Source organism: Erpetoichthys calabaricus, chromosome 5, assembly GCF_900747795.2.
Source record: "Erpetoichthys calabaricus chromosome 5, fErpCal1.3, whole genome shotgun sequence".
NCBI lineage: Eukaryota > Metazoa > Chordata > Cladistia > Polypteriformes > Polypteridae > Erpetoichthys > Erpetoichthys calabaricus.
This window is the reverse complement of record NC_041398.2, coordinates 30,034,266-30,051,384: the sequence shown is the minus strand read 5'-3', so window position 1 is coordinate 30,051,384 and position 17,119 is coordinate 30,034,266. Positions and strand designations below refer to the sequence as shown.

Below are 17,119 nucleotides of genomic sequence, written 5' to 3'. Positions count from 1 at the left end.
TAATGCTGCAAGAAGTGAAAGTGAGTGAGTCATTGCTTTTAATACACCCACTCAACAGGCACTCAACAGGGTGGCAGAGTACAAGTGCTGCTCGCATAGCCTTGCTCTAACTACAATATGCAGCAGAGGCATTTGAGAGAAACCGTGAAAACAGGGCTGCTCCCCCACATAACCAGATGGTTTGTTAATTACAAAGAAAGAAAGCAACAAATCACAGGCAGATAAATGAACTGCAATACAAGGCTTTGCTTTACTTTGTCACAGTACATAAAACTTAACACCTGAAACATTAAAGTTTACCAAATGAAAATGCACATCAGCCGGCAACACCAGAGGGACAGAAACGTGGACAGCATCTTCCTCCTTTGGTGTAATCATTGTGTTCGAGCAAACATGCATCAGATCAAAGCTTGAGAGATAATAAATAACAAAGTCTCATCACAGAATGTCAAGGGTATAGAAACTCTAGTAACAAAAATATACATTACATTTTCATTTTTTTTTTCATTAGATTAATTTTGTACAATACATGAAAAAATACAGATAATATACATCTCCCTCAGTGGAGGGAAAAAATCCCAGAGAGTGCACCCTCCCTCCCCTTTCACCTGGTGCTTGACAGGATGAAACATACAGCACCCCTCGCACCAAAAAGTGCAAGATTCAGAATACTCTGCAGGGTGCTCCACACCCACACTGTTAAGAGTTCTAAATCGCAGCACCTGCAGTAGAGTAGCTCACATAGAAAGTGTTCCACACCCAAGCACAAACAACATTGTGGTAATAGCACGTGCTGTCCACCTCAGGTCTATGCCCCATTTTAGGATACAAAGCTAAATACCCATGGGTGATTTGTAGATCATTCTACTGGGCCAACGTATCCTTTGTCCTGTTCTTCAAAAGAAACCTCTGCACAGGAGTAGACACCTACTTAGAAATTGGGGGAAAAAAGAAAATCAACCCCAGTCCTAACTCTTCCTAACATCCACTGCCCAGATTAAAGATACAGCATGCACCTTTAAGTTTTTTGCTTTTAGCATAGGCTTTTTTTTTCCAGCCGCTTTCATTGCTTAAGAACATATTTACAACAGAGCTGTGGATCATACTAACATATCTAGGTAACTAAGACTTTTTTGTTTTTTTATTATTATTATAAACACAAAATGGCTAGAAACTGACTCAGTCTCCTCCTCCACTTCTCATAACAGACTAAGTCAATGACAGACAAACCTGAACTTTCGGAGGTAAAGGCTGCTGTGTTCCAAAGACTGTTGGGTGTCACATAGAAGCTGCACTGACTGCAACAGATCACGCAAAGTGCACATTGCAAGGAGCTTTTCTGCTTCTTGCTTCAACACTGGGAATTCTGAGGTTTGGGGAAACAGCTGGTTTCACCAATACTGTACATTCAGTAGTAGCAATACTAAATTGTAGTTCTGTGTCATCAAATTAATATGCAGGAGCTGCCTGCCTCTCAACTTCATATGCGGGACAGAAAGAAAAACAAAAAGAGGACAATTTAATACATAACCGCACACCAGTAACAAAGTGCTGCTAATATTGAGCTGGATTAGGACTGAGCCTCTGGGATTGTAAGGCTGGGTTCAGCTTTCCTGCCTACATGTCCTGGATGCAGTGTCTTTGCGCGGCACATAAGCCCACGGGACTCCCCATTTAAGTTCTTATAGGGCGGTGGGTTCCGCCTAATGGGTCTCAAACAAACAGAAGGGAAACTTAGTCCAGCGAGGCAGCAGCCGGGACATGATATGACATCATCCTGCTCCAATGCTGTGGTGGAGGTATTCATCTGAAAAGTGCTGGAGCAATCGTCCCAGGTTAGTGGCCGGCTTACTACCACACTATTGTTATTTTCTCTAGATGGGAAGCCATTGGTGACTGTAACCTGCCAGCCATTTACCTGAGGAGGCGATGGGGAGAGGAGGCAGTTCCTGAGGAAGGGCTGAACTGGCCGATCCAAAAACTCAGATCCTTCCATTGTATCAGGGCTACTTGAGCAATCCATTGGCTCAACTTGAAGGTCTCCAAAATCTAGATCGTCACAGCAGCCTATATCTAATTCTCCATCTTGCAAGACAGGAGGATCTGATCCTTGTTGAATTTCCAGATCTACAAGTTCTACACCTTCTGTTTCCAGCTCTGTAGGACTAAATGTCTGTGAAATATGTGGATTTGGTAGTTCTTTGAGCTCCAGGGGTACACATTGGAGATCACGTATGACAAAGCTATTTATCTCACGTTCTGCTTCCAGAGTTTGATCAACATCATGCAACATGCCTGCAGTCGGGTTAGGTCTTGTTTCCTTGTTGATCAAATTAACATTGTGTGACATTTCCTCATTCAGGATATGCTCAACTGGAAGTGGTAAATCAGCATCTTGTGAGATTTCTCTTATTAATCTCTGTCCTATTTCTTGTGGTACAGATCTTTCATTTTCTGGGATACCTGGACTCTGATCACTTCTGCCTTTCAAGTTTGTACATCTGACATCCTGAGACAATTCTGGTTTGAGATCACGGACCATTTCCCGATCAACACTTTTAACATCTTTCGAGACTCCCTGATTGAGCTCACAGGCTACTTCTAGGGCTACTCGTTTGATATCCGGTGTGACTGGCTGGCTCATTTCTTGTCCCTCAGCCAGCTGCTCTAAAACATTTTTGCTTAGCTCAGGTCCAAAACACTGTAAAACATTGCTGCTCTGTTTTTCGGTTTCTTTCGAAAAGGTTCCTTTCTTCAGCAGCTCAGGAGAAACTGGCAGTGACTTGCAACGACGAATCATTCCAAGGCTTAGGCAACCTTGGCTAATGTCATGGACAGCATCTGGACTTACAGGAGGAGTGACCTGGTAAGAGTCTGTAGGTGGAGGCAAGTCAAAGGTGAGTGAAATAACAGACTTGCTGGGGGTGTCAAACAATTTGATTTTTCCACCATTGAGGTCCTCTCGCAGGGAGAAAGGGTTAATGCGAGTATGAGTTGCAACTAAGCTGGGGAAGGGTGGCGACTGTGGACAAAGCATGTCTGACTGGCTACGAGACAGTCTTTGGTCCCTTGGCAAACAGAGAGAGTGTCGGCGTACTGGGCTGGTGCAGTGGACAGCAGAAACATTAACTGAATTTCCATCTGTAAAGAGAAAGTGGAGAAAAGAACAGCTTACATCAAAAGTTACAATCTCTCGGAAAGTATGGTTGGTTGTTTGTCCAAAGGAAAATTCTTACCTCTCGGCACACCATCTCTGCTGCTCAACCTTGACAATTCCCCATTTTGTTGTCCCTCTCTTTCAAGCCTTTGCTGCTTAAGAATAACCTCAAGCTGACTAACAATATTCACAAAAGATGGGCGAAATTCAGGGACCATCTACAACAGAAAAAAAAATTATGAAAAAGTTGTTTTGAGCATACCCAATATGAACTCACAGTTACTAAAGTAATTCCCTTATTAAAAAGTACAATGGAAAAAGCTTTGTGTTCATGTTTCAACTAAGGATGGTCTGACCAGTTTTTTAGGGCCAATATTTAATAACTAACTAACTAATATCTCTATATATCTATCTCTATATATCTATATATCTATATACAGTGGAACCTCTAGATACGAATTTCTCGTATCTAGAACAAACGTCCACATTGAAAATAATGGAAATCCAGTTAATCCGTTCCGCATCCCAAATATATTAACATAAAAATCATTTTTCCTAACAAATAACACTGATAAATTATATATACTGTAGTCTACCTTTAATAAATAACACTGGTAATAAATAATATAACTGATTATTAAAAGAATCAAAACAGGTGTCCAAAGTGCAGTAGAGCATTCAATAAATTTTTAAATAAATAATCCTTAAAACAGTTGTGAAGTGGAGGTTTAAAGTACATAAGAATAACAATCCTTTAACACGAGGTTAAAACGTCAACAGGAAGCAGTCTTCAAAAAACAGATGACAATCCCCGGTGCTTCTTCTCTGTTAGCGTCTCACCTGCTTCTCCCATGCGGGCTCTGCAACAGGCGAGACACTTAATGCAGCTGACCTTCTCTACACCGTCCTGCTTCAGCTGTTTGGCTCGCCTGTTCAGCTACACGCGAACCTGTACTCGCTCGCTCTCTCGCACCGACTTCCTACTGCTGTGGATTCCTGCCTCCTCCTGCAACCTCCGTTCTCTCTCCTCTCTTTTCTTTTACTTCTTCTCCCCCTTAACCGGCTCGCGCTTCTCTATATATGCGGGGAAGACATGGCAGCTGCTAGGGTTACCACTTTTAATACAAAAAAATAAGGGACGCATACGTATTGATTCAAAACGGGACGCGCAATTTCGTTCTCAAATACTGGACGATTCCGTATTTTAAAGGACGGGTGGCAACCCTGCCCAGCCCATCAGCCACAGGACAAATCATGGATGTGGGCAGTTTCCCACCTGTGCACTTAGGTGAGAAACGCAGACACTGCAGATCGCCCTGCGGCTCGCTACAGCTACCACACCCCCTCGCTAAGCCGCGAGCTGTACCCACAGCCTGGCTCGTGGCTCGTTACGTGAGCCAATGCTCGTATTTAGATCTGAATTTTTCGCTCATACTTTCCTCGTATACAGAGGTGATCGTATCTCGAGGTTCCACTGTATATATAAATATATCTATATATCTATATATATATATATATATATATATATATATATACACATACATACATACATACATACATATACATATACACTAGTTGTGTAAGTCCGTGCTGTAAAAAGCCCAGGGTCCTACAAACTATTGAAATAGTCAGAAAAAAAATTGAAATGTAGAGATGTCAGGTAATTGAAAGGAACCACTCTGGGCATCTCTCTCCAAGGTGGATTCATTTTGCTGACATGCTCGCATCCCTTGTGCATTAGTGGTGGGAGGAAAAATAAAAGGGATACCGTTTTGCCGATGTTAGCAGCTAAGCGACGTTGCCTTTCTTCTGAGGTTTTGTTTTGCTGACGTGCTCATCCCGCGCTTGTGTTATTAGCGGCTAAGCAAGTTTTCTGTTTCCACGGAGGTGAAGCCCTTACCCCAACTCCGTCTCTCACTTCCGGGCTGGACAGACACACACACTTCCACACAAAGACGTTTATATATAAGTTACTAGCAAAATACCCGCACTTCGCAGCGGCGAAGTACTGCTTTAAAATTTTTATTAAGAAGAAAAGTAAACCTTTTTAAACTGAGGGAAAATATACCAATAATTATTTGTTAAGGATCTCTTTGTATACCATGTTGTCAGTTCGGCCCTCCGGTTGTAATATGACCAAGCTGTGCGCTGAGCTTACTCTTGAGCAAGCAACGTATAGTTGGCCATGTGAAAAGCAATCTTGCCTCAAATCAATGCCAACCTTTTGTAGGGTCTGTCCCTGAGACTTATTAATTGTCATTGTGAAGCAGAGCCTTACAGGAAATTGAATTGAAATGGGTTTCATCGATAACTTCGCATCCAGCTTTTGAGAGAGTTTAAACATTCATAAACATCAAAGTGTCCACTACTCAAATCGTCACCTGTGAATCTAAGGTGTTTAAGAGGCATTGGCAGTTGTCCAAAGGTGTAAAATATTTGGCCATTTAGGTACACTTGAAAGCGACAACCGAACAATTCAGCGGCAGCCATCAACTCGCATGCAGAACCATAGGTGAAGGGCTTAAGCATTTCACTCTTATAGTGCTCCTGTGTAGTATAATTATCTCCTGTACCATCATCAGTCCACACCTTAAACCTGTCTCAGTCATTCAATACATAAGACACAATGTTCCTCCAGATATCAACAGTGAGCCTGATATGGCCGTGCAATATGTAACACAGAGAATGGAAAAGGCAGTTGCCATCTCCAGGCATGGAAACCACTCGGTAAGTAACAGTTCTTTGATCGATGGTGATCACCTCGATAGACATGTTAATGGGGGTACGGTTGGAACGATAAAGGAAATGGGTACCTGAACAATGTAAACTAAGTCTAAAATACCTACACAACAGCTATAATCGTAATAAACAAACAATAAAACAGCGGAGAAGCCGTGGATTAAATAAAAAGGCTGCAGTTATCAGGAGGGAGACGTGAATACCATGGCGAAGCAAGGAAGGGAATGAAGAGACCGGAGCAATGGACGGCATTATATAGGCAGGCAGCCAACTACGTGGGAGGCGTGGGCATGGGGGACCCAACGCCACCTCACATGGTGACCGAGCTGCAGGCTATGGACGTATATATGTACGTAAGTAGGATTCAGTTAGCGTTGGGAACCCGCGTACCAAATTTCTTGAAGAAGGGCCCATAACTAACAAAGACCGTTGGAAAGTTCAATATGGCGGCAGACAGTGGTGTCATACCACCGAAATAAGTACGTACATCGGTTTCGGTTAGCGCAGGGAAGCCGCCTACCAAATTTCATGAAGATGGGGCCATAAATAAGAAAGTTTAACATGGCGGATGTTGTCGACCGTTATGCGCAGAATTTCGAAATGAAACCTGCTTAACTTTTGTAAGTAAGCTGTAAGGAATGAGCCTGCCAAATTTCAGCCTTCTACCTACACGAGAAGTTGGAGAATTAGTGATGAGTTAGTCAGTGAGGGCTTTGCCTTTTATTAGTATAGATATACACACACACATAGCTTTTGCATAACCAGCAATTTAAATGCTTATGTACCTTCATGTATTGAGGTAAATGGTTGTCCTCAATATGTTTCCAAATAAAACTATAGTACCAAGACATTATTTGTTCATTTATTTTTTTTTTAGTAACAAAATCAAATACCGTGGACTTGTTCTTCAGTGACCACCAAATAAAATTTTATAAAGAATATAACATTAAAGGATTAATATACTTGTTAGTTGTTAACTAAGAAAATATACACCTAAAGGCATCTATGCACAATACATACACATTTGACATTAACAAAAAAGCTAAAATAAAATATAACGTATGCCTGACTTACAATCCACAATTCTAATAAAATAAAGTGTTTATAATCTGATTGCCAAGAAGTGTTCATAATCTGTTGTACTTACGCACTATTCATACTTGTACATGGAGCATCATTTTTATTTAAAAGACAAAAAGAAATGGTCTTAACTTACACAAGCAGCTTCTCTTAACTTAAGTGGATGATGCGAGTGTCAGTAGTGCATCGGCCTCTTTCATTTCATTCCAAGTTCACCTGAACAACATATTACTTTGCCTTCCCTCTTCACGCACAGGACAACTGGCTTTGAGGTGATTACTCTGCTTTTTGTTTTTTTTTGTTTTAAACATGAAAGCCAATATTTTAACCTCCTCTTTCCTGAACTCTGCCTTGATCATCTCTTTTTTTTTTTCAACCATTCACACTTACTCAAGTACTGCGATACTGTGCCTACAGGCACACTATAACATAATTACTCTAATGGTTTGAAAAGTAGAGTCCGAATATATATATATTTTTTCAGAGATTAACCAATTTTGAGTGAAATGAGTGAAAAAATCAGCAGTTTTTAATCAATGTCCAATCAATCAATCAATTTGAGCATCACTATTCAGCCATGTGGGAATTTGCATTGGACTGGTCAAGGGGAGAGAAACCATAAAATAAACTAAGCTGACAAGCATCTTCCAGTTAGGTTGACCTAAAGAAATTGTTGAGTAAGAAGCAGAACAAACTGCTTCAGTAAAATGGCTTATCAGTCATAACTAGGTGGAATTGTTCTAAAATTAAGAGGTAAAAATGCAGTGTTTCACATAGTCTCTTACTAGTTTCACCAGATACAGATCTTATAAGCAATTCAATTCCATGTGCATGGTAAGAAGATGTGCAGAGTGGCAGTGTCCTGATAACATTTTTTGGATGGTGAAATGCACACTGATCATGATGGACTATATATATTTTCAGTGACCAGTCTAATTAAAGAAGAGCTCATAGTGGGTGGATATCCGCCCACTTTCCTAATCAGAGTGCCAGTACTACTTCTAGTAGTGATAATTCAATGTACCAAAAACAAAAAACCTTGGGATTTGCAAAAGTTTTGCAGAGTTTACAGCATAAAATGATGAACTCATGCAAAAATGAAGCACTGAAAATGATAACTCAGTGTGAATACTGGTTTGTGGAACAAATAGACTGAATTATACTTTCCATCATACTGGTTAATGGAACATGTAAAATGTCAAGTGTAACTTCTCAACTAAGTAAGATAACAGGCATATCTTAACAAAGCTAATAAAAATCTGGCACTGCTAAATTTGGGTAGTTGAAAAATATCACCAATTGTATTAAATAAAAAACACAGGAAAATATGGAAGATATACAGATTAAAAAAACAAAACAACAACACTTACATTACAGCAGGAGTAGGCAAGCTGCAGAAAAGGCCGGGGGCAGTCTCCTGCCATATGCTGGAAGGCATCCATATCTAAGCCGAAGTCCTAGAATACAGACATAAAACATATGGGTTCAGCCTAGTGGGCAGGTTATCACTTAAAGTACAAGCACATGCATATACAGTAAATCTGCACCTGATGCCACGTGTACATTTCTAACATGTTAGTATGTATAAATGCATGCAATTTTGAAAGGATTTTATAGAGCAGCACAAGGCTTTGGCATGTACTCAAGACTAAACTTTATTTACTGTAGTAGTCATGGTATTATTTCTACTCAAAAATAACTCCAAAAAAAACTTCTTTGGTCACTGTGTTTAGCAGTGTCTAATGTGAAGTTAAGAGCTGTAAGCTACATGTGCTGGAGTTGCATTAGTTTACCGATACATACAGCACTGTTTTGCCACTCTTTATGAATCAGGCAAGACAGTCACTGTACTGATTAAATTATGCAAGCAAAACTGAAAACAATCATGACTTAAGGTAATATTGCTCTCTGCTTCACAATTAGTAATTCTTCATATGAAGATTTCAATAGTAATCGTAATAGTAATTGATAGATTATTAACATCAACTTTCTCTATAATTTTGTTAATTTGTATATGTCTAGAATTTTTGGCTTTTTTACACTGCTGAACCACCATAGAGTTACACAAAAATAACTTATTGAAACATTGCATATAGTAGCTGCAAGTTATTTTATACTATGTAACACATACACACAAAAACATACATGGAATAATTTTATATTTATATTATATATTTTATGTGCTCTGTATTAAACCAATTCTGTTTAACCCATCACTCTATATATATATATATATATATATATATATATATATATATATATATATATATATAAGGGATTGGTTCCTGCCTTGTGCCCTGTGTTGGCTGGGATTGGCTCCGGCAGACCCCCGTGACCCTGTGTTCGGATTCAGCGGGTTGGAAAATGGATGGCTAAATATATATATATATATATATATATATATATATATATATATACACACATATATATATATATACACACACACACACACGCACAGTACAGTATGTACAATGTATACACATACAGTAAATACTATGGGCATATGTCTATGTGGTACATCTACATCAAAACAAGCACCACATGCTTATATATAGAGGACAGTTGAACTGGAGTTGCAGAAAACCACCAGCAGATGGAGATGATACACAAATTTTAAATGCTGAAATGTCAGAATTACGTGAACATAAGATGCCATACAAGAAGGGAACTCGCTTTCCATGAAACACGCTTATGAAATGTAGGACTTTGAAAATAACATAATTTGCCAACATTATTTTATTTTAAACTGTAATTGCTAACACTATAGAATTTTACTTATGCCAACTCCAGCAAAGTCACCAGTTATTCCTTCTCAAAGCAAAAAGAAAAGAGTAACCTTAATAGGTCAATGTTAAAATAATAATAATAAAAAAAAAAAAAGTCAGGTACCTCTGTTGGCATATTTTTGTACTCCTACTGCAACTGATGATCACACTGAAATTCACACTGCATACTGATCAGAAGCAGTTTGTGAGGGGATCTGGATATTCAACACTGCCACAAAATGGCTGCATGCTGTATTTAAACACATTGTGTCCCAGAAAAGCTCTATAATCAGTATCTCAAGGACCAGCTATTATTACCAGATGGGACTCATCTCACAAAAACAACACTTCAAGCCTGAATTTTATATAAGTGATATGGGAGCAGTGAAATAAACAAGAGTACTGAAAAAAGGCAAAGCAATAGCCTTACCACATTGCTTGACCAGACAAGGGAGCTTCAGAAGAATATTTAGTTAGTTATTGTTTGTAAAGTAAGGGTAGAGAAATAGGCTTCCCAATATTCACAAACAAGGCACGTCTGCTCCCTCACCTTAAACAAATCAGTTCCATGTATACAAGTCTAATGTAAAATGTTTCAGAGAGAGAGAAGATGGTGTTGCTTATCAATACCATGTTTGTCATAATTTAGGGGGACAGTTGAGGACTTGCCTGTGTAATATGAAATTATATAAAAAACTGAAATATCACAGCTTTTGGTACATCTATTCCCTTAAGTATATTAACTTCTAGAAGCTGTAGCAGCCAGTAACCTCTATTAATGCTGCACATTGTTAATAACATTTTAATTACAGTTTGGTAATAGACAGTAAAATGTATTATGCCTTTGTCGATTTTTGTAAAGCGTTCCACTCAGTTGATTGAGTTGCCCTGTGGGACAACCTTAGACTTCGTGGGATCCCCTCAACGTTACTGGATATCATGGCCAGTCTGTACATTGGTACTGTAAGTACTGTAATGAGTGGAGTCAAAACCACTGCGTTTTTCCCAGTTGATTTTAGGGTTCGTTAGGGGTGTGTTCTTGCTTCTAGTCTGTTCCATGCTTGCATAGACTGGGTGTTGGGCAAGGTTGTGGGTTCCAGCGACTGTGGTTCATCTGTGGTTGAAGAAAGATGCACTGATCTTGACTTTGTTGACGATGCTGTGATCTTCAGAGAGTCAACTGGAGCTCTGATCGGGGCTCTCGAGACTCAGTGAAGAGTCTGAGTGTCTGGGCTTGCAAGTGTCCTGGATAAAAACCAAGATCCAGGCCTTTAATAACCTCTTAGGCACAGCCATCAGTAGCGTGTCTTTCTAAAGAGAGTGTCGACCTTGTCGAGAGGTTTACTTACCTTGGCAGTGACATTTATGTCTCTGGTGACTCTTCCTATGAAGTCAGTAGATGGACTGGGAGAGCATGGAGGGGGGGGGTTTCGGGGGGGTTAGCGGTCATGAGATCGCTGCAAATGTGTGTATGGTGCTCCCAGTATCTATGCAAAAGGACGAAGGTCCAAGTCTTCAGAGTCCTGGTGCTTCCTGTCTTGCTATATGGTTGCAAGACACGGACGTTATCCAGTGACCTGACATGAAGACTGGACTCCTTCGGTACTATCTGTCTTTGGAGAATCTTTGGGTACCGCTGGTTTTACTTTGTGTCGAATGAGTGGTTGCTCATGGAGTCCCGAATGAAGCACAATTTCCTGAGGGTGATCCGGCTCACAGGATCCTCACTGTTGAGGACCCGAGCGGCAGGACCAGGGCAAGGGGACGCTCAGGTAACGCCTGGCTAAGGCAGATAGAGGGTCATTTCTGGAGGGTGAAACTGGACCACATGTCCGCTTGTGGGGCTGCAAACCAGGATCCCAAGCTGTTTCGTTATGTGGTGGGTGCAGCAATGTGCTACACCAGTGCATGCTCCCCATGCTTCAGCTCCCCTGACCTGAAATTAATTTAAATCAAAGTTAATACTTCCCTAACAATCCTCTTTAATAAATACAACTTCATCTGAAAAGTTATAGTGAAATTTTCTGCATTCTGTGTATTAAAATTTTATCCAGAATCTCAACACTGTTTTTCATTAGAAAAATTACTTGTAGGATGGGCATTTTAAAAGGTCTTCTTTTCTTAAAAGAAATTAAAATGTAAATGAATACTTGAATGATCCGAGATGTCGATTTTGTTTTAAAATAAAAATAAATCATGTTTTTTCATATGCTTTGCCTTTTAAGTTGAGCTTTATTTTGTCCTGCTTGTTCTTAACATGCTATAACTTGAAACCTTCAATATTTCAAATTATCCAGGTCCCACTGTAAAAGCAAGGGTTTTTAACATTGTGTTAAGGATATGCTGTGCAGCAGAAAGTGCTAGCTATGTGATTTGGGAAGTACTGTAACAGGGAAAATTGCTCTCCTAATTGAATCAAGGGTCACCAATAGACCCTTATTAGACATATCTGAGCAGTCACATGACAAAAGAGAAGTACCAACGGACTGGAAATGTGCAAAATGACTCCAATCTTCAAGAAGGGAGACAAATTGAACCAAGAAGTCCAATGTCTACACCATACAAAACTATAAAAAGAAATAAATTAGAAAAGCACCTGTATGAAAATAATACACTAAATAACAACCAGCATGGGTTTAAGAGAGGGAGATCTTGCTAAACCCATCTTTTAGATTTTTTTTTTTTAAAGGCAACAGCAATAGTTGACAAAAGCAAGCATAGAAAATTATTTACAGGGTGAACACTTGAATAAATATAGTTTAATGCAGAAAAGAGCAAAGTGCTGTATGGGGGTAAAAGGAACGTGAAGTATAAATACATGATGAGAGACATTGTCCCACAAGAAACAACCCCTGAAAAGGATTTAGGGATGTCTGTTGACACAATGTTTTCATCATCTATTCTAAACAATTAAAAAGGCAAATAAAATGTTATAAAGCCTGTAGAATATAAATTGAAGAACATATTCTAATGTAATGTTTAAAATTAATAGGCTATTTAGAGGATTGTTAATTTGGAAATATACTAGAATATGATATAATCTGCAACACTGACACAACGAAGAGTGAATTTTGGGGGGGAAAAAAATAGGAAAAGAGCACACTTAAATAGTTGTAGAGTTACTAATTTTAGTCAGGACAATAGACAACAAGAAAGCAATAGTAAAATGCAAATACTATGATTGAAGTAAATATTGTAAAATAATAAAACTACAAAACTGAATAAGACAACAACAATAATAATAAATAATAAGGTAATAAAATTTAATACAGTGATACAGATAGAAAATGACATCGTAATTAAGAGAAAATTAGGTAAAATGGAGAGAAATAAACCACCACAGCAGGAATGGACAAATTAATAATAAAGACAGAAGACATCTACAGTATATGTTATGTTCAAAGCATTTCAGCTTAACTACTTCTTACATTTTTCTGGCCTTATTAAATTTTCAAAGTGTTTTGTTTCAATCTCTTCTCATCCTCTTTAAGGGGATTATGTGTGTGGGTGTAACCTCTAATCACAATCTTCAGTACTGATGGATAAATTAACCAATGTTGGATGCCTAACAAGTACAGTCACTAAAATCTCCACTCTGGGTAAGTATAGCAACTTATGTTTTTTTTCAAATATGTTTCCAAATTAACAAGATTGTGAAGAATGTTTACCAGGTAAGCAATATTCTCCCCCATAATTATTGTGAAGAACTCTGTCATGAATGTAGAATTATTAGCTATGATCCTCTCCACTGTACCAAGTATACTGAGGTTTTTCAGCCTTAATCTGTCTCCTAAGTTTGTTAATTTACTTCAAACAGCTTTATAGTGTTTGTCACAGTCGCAGTTTTTTCCCGGCTGCTCAATGAGAATGTTAGCATGTATAGTACTTCACATCACCAACTGAAATCATTCTACTCTCCGTTTGTTGCTTGAAAGTTTATTTACGTGTTATAAGTACACCTGTATACACGTAACACTTCACTGCATTCATATCCATTCCCAGTTTGATTATCAAATCCATCATGTCAGAAATCTTGCCGATATAGTTTTTTGTGCACTGTTTTGGTTATACCTCCATAATCGGTGGTGGTGGTGGTATGAAAACATGAAAATATTAGCACAGCTGCTGTTTTATTGTGCAAGATGAATGTAATGAGTCTTCACTACCGGTTCTGCTAACAGTTCAGCCCACTGTTGATTGTAGAATGCACTAGCAGAGTTTTCATCACTTCAGTGGCAGGCTTGTCGATGTCTACTTCAGTACCTACGTCTGCTTATTCCACATCCATGTGAATTCATTGTAAACCATATAGTTATAATTTCAAGAGGTTGGCTCTTTAGCATTAAAATAATCTAGACAAAAACAGGTCATTCAACCTAACAAAGTATGCGGTGGTTTTGAAGACATACTGTGGTTTGTGTCTTAGGAAACATTTCCAGGAGTATTAGAATACTGTATTTCTCAAATGATTAGAGAGTAATGAATTTAAAGAACCACTTCCTAAGGAATGGTGGCAGGGCCCCGGGGGTGGATGAGATACGCCCGGAGTTCCTCAAGGCTCTGGATGTTGTAGGACTGTCTTGGCTGACACGCCTCTGCAACATCGCATGGACATCAGGGACAGTGCCTCTGGATTGGCAGACCGGGGTGGTGGTCCCCCTCTTTAAGAAGGGGGATCGGAGGGTGTGTTCCAACTACAGAGGGATCACACTCCTCAGCCTCCCTGGAAAAGTCTATTCAGGGGTCCTGGAGAGGAGGGTCCGTCGGATAGTCGAGCCTCGGATTCAGGAGGAACAGTGTGGTTTTCGTCCTGGTCGCGGAACAGTGGACCAGCTCTATACCCTTAGCAGGGTCCTGGAGGGTGCATGGGAGTTTGCCCAACCAGTCTACATGTGTTTTGTGGACTTAGAAAAGGCATTCGACCGTGTCCCTCGGGGAATCCTGTGGGGGGTACTCCGAGAGTATGGGGGTACCGGCCCCCCTGATAAGGGCTGTTCAGTCCCTGTACGATCGGTGCCAGAGCTTGGTCCGCATTGCCGGCAGTAAGTCGAACCCGTTTCCAGTGAGAGTTGGACTCCGCCAGGGCTGCCCTTTGTCACCGATTCTGTTCATAACTTTTATGGACAGAATTTCTAGGCGCAGCCAGGGTGTTGAGGAGGTCCGGTTTGGTGGGCTCAGGATTGGGTCACTGCTTTTTGCAGATGATGTTGTCCTGTTTGCTTCATCAGGCCGTGATCTTCATCTCTCTCTGGATCGGTTCGCAGCCGAGTGTGAAGCGGCTGGGATGAGAATCAGCACCTCCAAATCCGAGACCATGGTCCTCAGCCGGAAAAGGGTGGAGTGCCCTCTCAGGGTTGGTAGCGAGATCCTGCCCCAAGTGGAGGAGTTCAAGTATCTCGGGGTCTTGTTCACGAGTGAAGGAAGAATGGAGCGTGAGATTGACAGGCGGATCGGTGCGGCATCCGCAGTAATGCGGGCATTGCATCGGTCTGTCGTGGTGAAAAAGGAGCTGAGCCGCAAGGCGAAGCTCTCAATTTACCGGTCGATCTATGTTCCTACCCTCACCTATGGTCATGAGCTATGGGTAGTGACCGAAAGAACGAGATCGCGAATACAAGCGGCTGAAATGAGTTTCCTCCGCAGGGTGTCTGGGCTTTCCCTTAAAGATAGGGTGAGAAGCTCAGTCATCCGGGAGGGGCTCAGAGTAGAGCCGCTGCTCCTCCGCATCGAGAGGAGTCAGATGAGGTGGCTCGGGCATCTGATCAGGATGCCTCCTGGACGCCTCCCTGGTGAGGTGTTCCGGGCACGTCCAACCGGGAGGAGGCCCCGGGGAAGACCCAGGACACGCTGGAGGGACTATGTCTCTCGACTGGCCTGGGAACGCCTTGGGATTCTCCCGGAAGAGCTAGAAGAAGTGGCCGGGGAGAGGGAAGTCTGGGCATCTCTGCTCAAGCTGCTGCCCCCGCGACCCGACCTTGGATAAGCGGGAGACAATGGATGGATGGACTTCCTAAGGAGAGGTTACCTCAAGTGTCCACGTCAAATGACAGGTATTTTAAAGACTAATTGGTGCTGGCCAAATGTAAGACAATTTTGTCTTCATTTGGCAATAATAAAACTTACACCTTCTACAACAAAGGAATTGAACAGTAGCAGTATTAATATGGTCATGTGTACAGAGTACAGTGCAATTCTTACTTACATGTCTCAACAACATGCAACAGGTCACTAGTTTCTGGCACCACGATAAGCAAGAACTATTAAATTAAAGAACTTTAAGAACACAAACCAGCTCACCTATGTACTAAAAATGTTTAAGAAAAAAGGGTTAAAAAAAAAAAAAAAAAAAAAAAAAATCACAATCATTTTAAGTTTCAAAACGATTTTATTTTAGGATTTGCAATTCAGTCAAGGCAGAGAATTGCTCAACAGTTGTGGCATAGACTGGGCTGCCACATTTTTTAGGTATGCTCATTCTGTATGTATATTGAGTGGTTAATATATGTTTTTTGTTGACTTCAAGAATTACTTTTACTCATGAAAAGCTTTTGAACATATAGTACTTACTTCCATCAGATTTATTTCCTAGGTATGTTTGCAATGAGGGAAATTTACCGCAGAGGTTTTCCCCATCTGTTTGCAGGACTGCTGCCCACCAGTCACGCTTCACCGGGAAGTACAGAGGTAAGCGGGCTGGCAATCTGGTGCACTACAGATGCAGAGGTTTTCATGCTTCACTACCGGAAATCTGCCTTTCAAATGTTTGCTTGCTTGTCAACGAAAGGACGAGTTGGCGTTACTGATTAGGACTAAGAGATTTTGAGCATATTTGTGACTTCTGTTTTACTGAATCATGGCTTAATTTGGATCTACCAGACAATGTTGTTCAGATGGCAGGATATCAGTTATTCAGAGTGGACCGTAACAATGAACTTTATGGCAAATCACAAGGTGGTGCCTGTGCATGTTTATAAACAACAGCTAGTGCAGGGATATGTCCTAAATTCTCTCTTATTCCTCTGCTGATTTAGAAGGTCATTCATTGCAAGCCATTCTATCTACCCGGGGAATTTCATTGTTATTCTGGTTGGTATTTACATTCCTCCTGATGCAAATGATCAGTTGGCACAGCAGTTGACAGCTGATAACATTCATCATTTGGAAAATAAATTCCCTAGTACTATCATTTTCATTATAGGGGATTTTAACTACAGTAACATGAAAAACACATAAGGGCAGAACATTGGACCACTTTTACACCAACATTAAAGAGGCATTTTGCCATTTCTCTCATGCACCTCTTTACAAGTCTGATCATGCCATGATTATGCTTGTTCCCAGCTATAAATGGAAACTGGAATAGTGAAAGCACAGCAGG

At 40.4% G+C, this 17,119-nt stretch overlaps 1 protein-coding gene across 1 annotated transcript in view; it reads right to left on the bottom strand.

Annotated features, from left to right (window-relative positions):
- Positions 1 to 222: 222 nt before the first annotated feature.
- The window catches only part of tesk1b (testis associated actin remodelling kinase 1b), a 110,980-nt gene continuing 94,083 nt past the window's right edge, over positions 223 to 17,119 (bottom strand). Inside the window, exons 8-10 of the mRNA XM_028801423.2 lie at positions 8,347 to 8,433; positions 3,237 to 3,375; positions 223 to 3,141 (exon numbers count right to left, since the gene is read on the bottom strand). Coding sequence (XP_028657256.1) covers positions 1,571 to 3,141; positions 3,237 to 3,375; positions 8,347 to 8,433 — 1,797 coding nt within the window. The 3' untranslated portion in view covers positions 223 to 1,570. The remainder of the gene's footprint in view (positions 3,142 to 3,236; positions 3,376 to 8,346; positions 8,434 to 17,119) is intronic.